This window comes from Oncorhynchus mykiss, chromosome 15 (assembly GCF_057628025.1).
Source record: "Oncorhynchus mykiss isolate SJ-2025 chromosome 15, ASM5762802v1, whole genome shotgun sequence".
NCBI classification, from domain to species: domain Eukaryota; kingdom Metazoa; phylum Chordata; class Actinopteri; order Salmoniformes; family Salmonidae; genus Oncorhynchus; species Oncorhynchus mykiss.
Genome location: NC_143036.1, coordinates 20,071,975 through 20,082,500, shown reverse-complemented (window position 1 = coordinate 20,082,500; position 10,526 = coordinate 20,071,975). Strand labels below are relative to the sequence as shown.

Below are 10,526 nucleotides of genomic sequence, written 5' to 3'. Positions count from 1 at the left end.
TGAACAGGGCAGTTAACTCAATGTTCCGAGGCCGTCATTGTAAATAAGAATTTGTTCTCAACTGACTTGCCTAGTTAAATAAAGGTTATATAAAAAAAATGTATATAAATATGGACTCTTCTTGGGTATGACGCTACAAGCTTGGCACACTTGTATTTGGGGAGTTTCTCCCATTCTTCTCTGCAGATCATCTCAAGCTCTGTCAGGTTGGATGGGGAGCATCGCTGCACAGCTATTTTCAGGTCTCTCCAGGGATGTTCGATCGGGTTCAAGTATGGGCTCTGGCTGGGCCACTCAAGGACATTCAGAGACTTGTCCTGAAGCCACTCCTGCATTGTCTTGGCTGTGTGCTTAGGGTTGTTGTCCTGTTGGAAGGTGAACCTTCACCCTAGTCTGAGGTTCTGGAGCAGGCTTTCACATCAAGGATGTCTCTGTACTTCTCTCTGTTCATCTTTCCCTCGATCCAGACTAAGAGTTCAACCTTGGTTTCATCAGGCCAGATAATCTTGTTTCTCATGGTCTGAGAGTCTTTAGGCAAACTCCAAGCGGGCTGTCATGTGCCTTTTCCTGAGGAGTGGCTTCCGGTTGGCCACTATCATAAAGGCTGATTGGTGGAGTACTGCCGAGATGGTTGTCCTTCTGGAAGGTTATCCCATCTCCACAGAGGAACTCTAGAATGCTGTCAGAGTGACCATCGGGTTCTCTTCCTTGCTGAGCAGCCTTTCAGGTTATGTCGATATCCACCATAATTTGCAAATAAATTCATAAAAAATCCTACAATGTGATTTTCTGGATTTTTTTTCTCATTTTGTCTGTCATAGTTGAAGTGTACCTATGATGACAATTACAGGCCTCTCTCATCTTTTTAAGTGGGAGAACTTGCACAATTGGTGGCTGACTAAATACTTTTTTGTCCCACTGTGTGTGTGTGTGTGTGATATATATATATATATATATACAGTGCATTATATATATACAGTGCATATATATATATATGAACGCAAGTCATGAGTCAAGATCTTCAATGGATGATATTGCAATCAGATCATTCTCACTAACACAATCATTCAGTACATTAACATATTTAACATTGTTCAGAGATGGATTGTCATGACACTCAGAAGTGTATTCAACTCTACGACAGTTATGAATGAATCAAGACCAGAATATGATTATCTGCTAGTGTGGGATAAGAAATGTAAACTACAGCTCAGTAATGAACATTGCAGTACCACTTACACAAATGCTTTAACTATAGTATAACTACCATATAAACTCATAGTGAGTAATAACTATATGCTTTAGCAACAATATTTGTTAACTACAAAAAGTCCAGTTTGAAAAGTATGCTGTAGCCAAGGCCATGGGTGGACTGTCTCTTCCTGTACCAGGAAGATAGAGGAGAGGATGGAGGAGAGGAAAGAAGAAGAGAGGTAAGGAAAAAGGAGAGAGAAGAGGACAGGCTGGAGGAGAGAAGGGATAGAAAAGAGGTGAATCTCTCTCTCTCATCTGTCCCTTTCAGAAGGGATTTCAGCTGTAAAGGAGTCCAAGGGTGGGGTGACCCGACAAGTCTCTCCTGATCACTTGCCATCCCACAGTTACTGAAAAAGTCCCACAAAACAAAGGAGGAAAGAATGACAAGAATGGACATTCCTGCATGGAGTGAGAAGAATGAGATTTTTGAGTGTTCTTCAGTTTAATTTCTCATTGTGTGGTGTTCTCTAACTATCTTATCACATTGCCGGTACAGAATGTACTGAATGAAATCCAGGTTCCAGAATCATCCTTCACAGTAGAGTACGGATCAGTTTGGTTAGTTCGTTGAGGCAGCAAAGAACAAACTCATGGCAGAAGCAATTGGGTCCTTGTGGCCTGGAGGTAAGGTGAGTGTGGTATGGTTTGTGTGCACAAGTATGTGTTTGGGTGTGTGTGTATCTGGTGTGTGTGTGTGTGTGTGGCCTGCCTGACTGGCTACTCCGGCTGTAGCAGTAATGCGTTCTGTCGTCACAACTAGAGCTCTTTCACCTCCTCTTATCGTCCTCACAGAGTTGGAAGAGCTGTCATCGCGGGTAGTGGACCTAAAATTAGTTATTCACTCCGATACACAGCCGGTGAAATGCATTCGGCCTGAAAAGATACGAAACAGGGCTCCTTCCAGACTACGTCGTCTCTTTTTCCTTGGGAGAAACTGACAGCTTAACGGAAAAATACACACGCGTACGCACACACACACACACACAAAAACACACACACACACTCCCTGTGCCCCCCCCCACCTCTCTCCTGCTGACTGGGCCAGGTTGCCATGGAAACCACCCACCAAATCATAGCAATCAATGCAGCTATCCAAATAGATAGAGGAATCTAGATGTTATTGGGCCTCGCCAATGTAGTAAAAAGAAAAACTAAACTAAAAGATCTGTGTTTTTCCCCACTAGGTTTTGAACCAGTCTCAAAACTCCATTACACCTGTGCTCACTGAAATCAAAATGAGTGACTGCGAGGCCAGGTGATCCAGTGACTTAGGACTAATACTTCCTTGCTACTTGAAAACGCCCAATTTCACAGAGAAATCACCCCAGTAGCAACCGTGATTGACATCAATTACCTCAGGTGAAATTGGGTATCCAACTCTCCAGTGATTGCTCGCTCACACAACCAGCCATCTTCGTGGAGAGTAACTACCTGTCAGATGCTAAGCAGCCGGCAAGCCACTTACACAATTTAAAAATAAAAACCTGTCACTAGCTGAATAGCTTTGGGTGGGGAGACTCGACTATAAAAGGGCATTACAGTGTCATCATTAGTGAGTGTTTAGTGGCCAGGCCTCTCTCTCTCTCTCTCTATATATATATATAAAAACAACTAAAAAGGTGCCACAGGTACATAGATAGGTCTATGCTCTCGTTGCCTTGAGTCACTTGGGGTGCCGGCTGCCAGAAGGTACGGGGGGAAATGACTGTAGGTAATGTAGTATCTCCAGCCCATACGACACTCCAAAGAGCGAGGGAAAGCATCCAGGATGTCAATAATACCATTAACGACAACCTTTGAACCATCTACCCCAGCTGTTTCCATTACCTGTGATCATGCTATTCAAGTCAATCTCTTCCTCCTCCTCTTTGACTCGCAGATATTTTGTTGACTGGGAGAGCCTGAGGAGATAAAGAAAGAGCGAGAGAGAGATGATCTTACAGCGAGAAAGTGATTCACTATTGGGGCTAGAAGATTACCAAGCAAACAAGCATTGAGGTGGAACTGCTTTTAAGTCCTAACAACAGAGCGAATATAAACCTGAGATGGCTTACATAAAATCTATATATCGTCATGGTATAAAAATATATCCTATTATAAAGCACACATACGTATCTACTTTATAGCATTCACATCATTGCACCATCTTACAAACTGCTGTACATCGATGTGCTCCTGGCAGAGAAAAACACCAGTGCTGAGGATACAGTAATGATAGCTCTATGGATAGTGGTTATGATAGCATGTCCACAGTGATTGGGTGCTAGCTGAAAGGGGGACTATGATGCAGTTTGGCAGGGCAGTCTCTCTTGACAGTAAAGAAGACTGTAGGAGAAACACCATAGAGCCACACCTGATGCAGGTCTTTCAATGAAGGTAAAACAACAGATTTTACAACTTATAAAGGCTTTATATAGCATACATAAAACACTTCATAAGCACTACAAAGGCTTCATAAACACTACATAAAGGCTTCATAAATCATCTATAAGTGTATCCAATGCATTATAAATGGTGTATAAAGGATGACATCCATTACCACTGTAGGGTGATTTGCCAAACGTGACATAAAATACTATGTATTCTTGTACACCATTTATAGAGTATGACATACGATTATAGATGATTTGTGAAGCATTTATGTAGGGCTTATGAAGCCTTTATAAGTTGCACCTCATTTACAGTGGGACTGTGTTCTCTATGAGAAATTAATCAAATAATCAAACATTATGTGTAGAGTAAAATCTCTTACAGCGGATGCATTTCAAAGTGCTTAACAAATAAAATAATAAAAAGGTGAGAAATATAAAACCCCAAAACATATTCTAAATGACCTGGACCAGGTGTGTCTATGGGGACAAACTACAGCAGTGCACAATACTTTGGCAATGCAGATTTTAAAAAGTTATGGCTATGGTAATATGGATGGCTACAGAATTCTTCTTGTAATAACTGCAAGACATCTTCTAGTACGTGCTTAGAGGCAATGAAATGAATGCATGTCCCGAATATGCCTGGGGGAACAATTGAGCTCAGGGGAGCGCATTAGAGTAGCATAACTGGAAAGGACATGGCTATATACATAAATTAAATTGACTTAAATGGGAATGTATGTTCAACATAAGTAATTCTACGGCAGCACAACTTTTAATGCGTCTCCTCCAAAGGCATAAGACCTGTCTGCTCCATTTGGGAGAAGTCCTCTCATTGTTATGTTCTATCAGACAGGGATTTAAAGGAGACTATAGTGAGCCTCTGCCCTTCCCCCTGGATGATGCTACCTCTACAGGAAGATATTGACAGAGGTCTAAGCAGTCAGAGACCATACCTGAATCGCCAATCAAATCTACTGCACAATGCAAATTCCATCCACAGATACGGAAATGCTAGGCCCTACCGTTAAAGAGAATATAGTGACAGATGATGAGGGGAACAAGAACAGTTAGAATTCTATCTACTATGTAAACATGTGGCGAGATGCTATCTGTCATGATTATTGTATGTACAGTTGAAGTCGGAAGTTTACATACACCTTAGCCAAATACATTTAAACTCAATTTTTCACAATTTCTGACATTTAATCCTAGTAAAAATTCCCTGTCTTAGGTCAGTTAAGATCACCTCTTTATTTTAAGAATGTGAAATATCAGAATAATAGTAGAGAATTATTTATTTAAACTTTTATTTCTTTCATCACAGTCCCAGTGGGTCAGAAGCTTACATACATTACATTACATTACTGTTTGGTAGCATTGCCTTTAAATTGTTTAACTTGGGTCAAACATTTTGGGTAGCCTTCCACAAGCTTCCCACGATAAGTTGGGTGAATTTTGGCCATTCCTCCTGACAGAGCTGGTGTAACTGAGTCACGTTTGTAGGCCTCCTTGCTCGCACACGCATTTTCAGTTCTGCCCACAAATTTTCTATAGGATTGAGGTCAGGGCGTTGTGATGGCCACTCCAATACCTCGACTCTGTTGTCCTTAAGCCATTTTGCCACAACTTTGGAAGTATGCTTGGGGTCATTGTCCATTTGGAAGACCCATTTGTGACCAAGTTTTAACTTCCTGACTGATGTCTTGAGATGTTGCTTCAATATATCCACATAATGTTCCTGCCTCTGCCTATCTTGTGAAGTGCACCAGTCCCCCCTGCAGCAAAGCACCCCAACAACATGATGCTGCCAGCCCCCGTGCTTCACGGTTAGGATGGTGTTCTTCAGCTTGCAAGCCTCCCCCTTTTTCCTCCAAACATAACGATGGCCTTGAAATGCATCCACAGGTACACCTCCAATTGACTCAAATGATATCAATTAGCCTATCAGAAGCTTCTAAAGCCATGACATCATGTTCTGGAATTTTCCAAGATGTTTAAAGGCACAGTCAACTTAGTGTATGTAAACTTCTGACCCACTGGAATTGTGATACAGTGAATTATAAGTGAAATGATCTGTCTGTAAACAATTGTTGGAAAAATGACTTATGTCATGCACAAAGTAGATGTCCTATCCGACTTGCCAAAACTATAGTTTGTTTAGAAGACATTTGTGGAGTGGTTGAAAAACAAGTTAATGACTCCAACCCAAATGTATGTAAACTTCCAACTTCAACTGGATATCATTTGTTAAATGTTATTTTGTTGAGTACAAGGAAAATGGAACTGTGTTTACTAGTGTCTTGTAAGCCCATGTGGACTGGGCACCGGTAGGTGTATGACACTTAAATAAATCATATCGATAAAAAATAAAAACATTTATATAAAAAAAGGTCCAGTCAAACACTTCCAGCACACACTATTAAGAACCAGTGAAATGATACACTTCTAATTCAGACTACAGTAACTTCCCATCCTGCATTAGCTATAGCTAACTCTATCATTGTCAATGGGAAGTACGGGATTTACAGCTTCAATAATCCAGTGATATAGTGAAAATTAAAAAAACTAAAAGGCCATATTTATTATGTTATAATAGATTTTAGAGTCTACAGCTACAGCACAGGTCTACTTCAGACCATGACACTACATACATTGTGTAAAGTGAAAGCCATGCTTTTGAATTGATTGTGACAGTGAATAGGAGATAAATAAATTGAGGCACTAAAGGAAGTTCCCATGGACAAGTCCTGACAGTATTTCCAAGACTGGCCACAGACAGAAATAACCTTGAGGATCAGCCAAAATGAAGCCAAAGCTATCTCAAAGGACTACGTTGTTGATGTTTCATAATACACAAACCAGCTCAAAGAGTATCAAGTTCATTATTTCAAAACTCTCAAGGGGTCTTGTCTCCCCGTTTGAAAGTCGAGCCGACAAACATTGAATGATTAATGAGTCTCAACTTCTCAACGTCAACAGTGAAGAGGCGACTCCGGGATGCTGGCCTTCTAGGCAGAGTTGCAAAGAAAACGCCATATCTTAGACTGGCCAATAAAAAGAAAAGATTAAGATGGACAAAAGAACACAGATACTGGACAGATTAACTCTGCCTAGAAGGCCAGCATCCCGGAGTCGCCTCTTCATTGTTGACGTTGAGACTGTGGTTTTGCGGGTACTATTTAACGAAGCTGCCAGTTGAGGACTTGTGAGGCGTCTGTTTCTCAAACTAGACACTCTAATGTACTTGTCTTCTTGCTCAGTTGTGCACCGGGGCCTCCCACTCCTCTTTCTATTCTGGTTAGGGCCAGTTTGCTCTGTTCTGTGAAGGGAGTAGTTAGTACACAGCGTTGTACGATATCTTCAGTTTCTTGTCAATTTTTCACATGGAATAGCCTTAATTTCGCAGAACAAGAATAGAGTGACAGGTTTCAGAAGAAAGTGCATTGTTTCTGGCCATTTTGAGCCTGTAATCGAACCCACAAATGCTGATGCTCCAGATACTCAACTAGTCTAAAGAAGGCCAGTTTTATTGCTTCTTTAAATCAGCACAACAGTTTTCAGCTGTGCTAACATAATTGCAAAAGGGTTTTCTAATGATCAATTAGCCTTTTAAAATTATACACTTGGATTAGCTAACACTGGAACACAGGAGTGATGGTTGCTGATAATGGGCCTCTTTACGCTTATGTAGATATTCCATTAAAAAATTATTTCCAGCAACAATAGTAATTTACAACGATAACAATGTCCACACTGTATTTCTGATCAATTTGATGTTATTTGAATTGACTTTTTTTGTTGCTTTTCTTTCAAAAACAAGGACATTTTTAAGTGACCCCAAACTTTTGAACGGTAGTGTACATCTCTGCTGCATTGCTGCACTCAAACAATGGACTAGAGAATAACGCAATACTGGGTTTTATTTTCACTGCATCGAGGGAGGCATGCCAGATCAGGAAATATTGATACAAGTATCTTACATAACAAGCTCCAATGTATTTCGGTAAAATATAGCCGGATCAACCACGATGGATATGTCAGGTAACTGTTCCTAATTTTAGGCTTGTGTGACACTTTTTATTTTCATTTTTTATATAACCGCAGCCTTACATAATGTTCAAGGCATGCAGTAAATCTTTCACAGGGTTTAATAATCAGCTCCTCGTCGTAAACGTACACACAGGAGAACCTGGCTAGAGCGGGCCGTATGAGGGAAAACAAATTCAATCACACTGGGATGTAGGGTTTTCTAATCTGCTCGCTCTATACGGCATTACTGTACACACACACACACACTCTGTCTCTCTGTCCGTCTCTCTCTCCGTCTCTCCTTCTCTCTCCCCCCCCCGTCTCTCCCATCTCTCTCAACCGTCTCTTCCCCTCTCAACCGTCTCTTTCTGAGGAGCCATCTGCGACAGTATGGCTCTTTAAATGACAGAGCATTTGTATTTCCATGAGCTTTGGACGGGTGGGTGTGTGGGTCGTTGACATCAGTATGGTGACAGTATGGTGACAGGGAAGTGAAATCACAGTGATAGTTATGATAGGGGTTAAAACACAATTTGAAGGGATCTGTAGCCATTTTATGGCTGAAGTAGTGATAAATCAGACTGTAGCTATAAATATTTTGTGGCAGTATTTGATTTGACTTGAATCGATGCCGCAGATACAGTAGAGATCTGTTATTTTTTAAATAGGTTTTGTGGGCTTAGGTAGATTGGGGGTTCAATTGAAACAATCCAGCGTTATGGGTGAGAGTGTGTGTGTGTGTGTGTAAACTCCTGCCTCGTGTCTCTGTGATCTGCACTGCATCTCAGTGCTCTAAACACAGTAACCACAGAGACAGACAGAGCGAGCGTGGCCCATCATGGACGGTTCTGGATCAGTGCCCTTGCATTAACACCATGTCAACCCGACCAAGAGGAACCCCAGGGGGGCCTCGCTAAGAGCCGGGTGGCAGAGCAAGCGCCTGTCTCAAAACGCCCTGTTAGAGAGTACAGAGAGTTGTGACAGTGACACAGAGCTCTGAGACGCTGAGAGAGGAAATGCAGGTGGTGCTATATGAAGAGATGACTAACACTTTTATAAATTATTGACAGAACAGGAAATTGGATTTGGAGGTGAAACCAATTCACAAAAAGTAAGATTCGGAAATCTCTATCTCAGAAATGTTTATGACAAGATGGCTGCCGTTTGGAAGATGTACAGTACATATGACCAGGACCTGGTTTCCCAAAAACATCTAAAGGTTAAGTTTATTTTTAAAACCATTGAGCCTTAAGATGCTTCTGGGAAACCAGGCCCTGACCTTCTGAACTACTGCTAACTATTTTAAAACAAAAAGAAAGCATGCTGATTTCATTTCAAGAAATTGAGATCAGCAATGAACTTCTCTCACTCAAAAACACATTACCTGCCACAGCATGGTCAACAAATGCTGTTGTATGGTTCATCAGAGAAACCGGTTTAATCTGAAGATGCAGAGTGGTGAAACACTAGCCAAAGATTTGCGTTACCCACATCCACACAATTACAGGTCATATTATGGCAGCAGGTAGCCTAGTACTTAGAGTGTTCGGCCAGTAACCGAAAGGTCTCTGGTTCGAATGCACAAGCCGACAAGGTGAAAAAATGTGTCGATGTGCCTTTGAGCAAGGCATTTAACCCCAATTTGCTCCAGGGGCACTGTACTACTATGGCTGACCCTTTAAAACAACACTTTCCACTGCACCTATCCGGTGTAAGTGACAATAAAACATATTTTTTCTATTCTCCCAGCATGGTGGTGATAGTAAGTAGGGAGATAGGAAGGCCTCACGGCCTTGACCTGCTGTGAGTACGGCAATAAAGTAAAAACATTTTCACTTTTTTGTTGACCCGAACCAAAGAATGCTGACTTGTAATATTCCTTTCACATTGTCCTTTGCAGCATGGTTCCAGCAACTATGGAGAATGCCTTACCAGGTCAGCTCAGTACAGCTCGAATGGATCAGTAGTGTAAAATGATTAAGAAGTCCTTATGGCCTGAGGTATATAGTGTATAATGTACTGGGGCGGCAGGTAGCCTAGCAGTTAGAGGGGCGAGCCAGCTACCGGGGTTACCAGGACGTGAACTGGCAACCAGAGGGTTGTTGGTATCAAATATGAGATGCCATTGTCTGCCGTTGTGCCCTTTAGCAAGGCACTTAACCCCCCTACAACAAGAGCTCTTAGAGCACCCAGTGTGGCAGCCCTTGCACCTCTCCAAAACCTGTATATGAACACTACCAGTCACAACACCTACTCAAGGGAGGATTTTTCTTTATTTTTACTATTTTCTACATTGTAGAATAATAGTGAAGACATCACAACTATGAAATTACATATGGAATCATGTAGTAACCAAAAAAGTGTTAAACAAATCAAAATATATTTTATATTTGAGATTCTTCAAATAGCCACCCTTTGTCTTGATGACAGCTTTGCACACTCTTGGCATTCTCTCAACCAGCTTCATGAGGTAGTCACCTGGAATTCATTTCAACTAACAGGTATGCCTTGTTAAAAGTAAAATGTCTTTCCTTCTTAATGCGTTTGAGCCAATCAGTTGTGTTGTGACACAGTAGGGTGGTATACAGAAGACAGCCCTATTTGGTAAAAGTCCATATTATGGCATGAACAGCTCAAATAAGCAAAGAGTAACGACAGTCCATCATTACTTTAAGACATGTCAAGAAGGTTGATGTTTTGAAGGTTTCTTCTAGTGCAGTCGCAAAAACCATCAAGCGCTATGATGAAACTGGCTCTCATGAGGACCGCCACAGAAATGGAAGACCCAGAGTTACCTATGCTGCAGAGTATAAGATCATTAGAGTTACCAGCCTCAGAAATTGCAGCCCAAATAAACTCTTCAGAGTT

General features: G+C 41.4%; 1 protein-coding gene across 6 annotated transcripts in view; it reads right to left on the bottom strand.

Moving 5' to 3' along the window:
• Positions 1-10,526, bottom strand: part of LOC110489742 (lethal(3)malignant brain tumor-like protein 4) — a 143,811-nt gene that overhangs the window by 52,837 nt on the left and 80,448 nt on the right. For all 6 annotated transcript variants that reach the window (XR_002468616.3, XR_016486587.1, XM_021562594.3 and 3 more), the window contains one exon: positions 3,082-3,155. Coding sequence is in view for 4 of the 6 variants with exons in the window: in XM_021562594.3 (XP_021418269.2) it covers positions 3,082-3,155 (74 nt within the window). In the remaining 2 variants the exon portion in view is untranslated. The remainder of the gene's footprint in view (positions 1-3,081; positions 3,156-10,526) is intronic.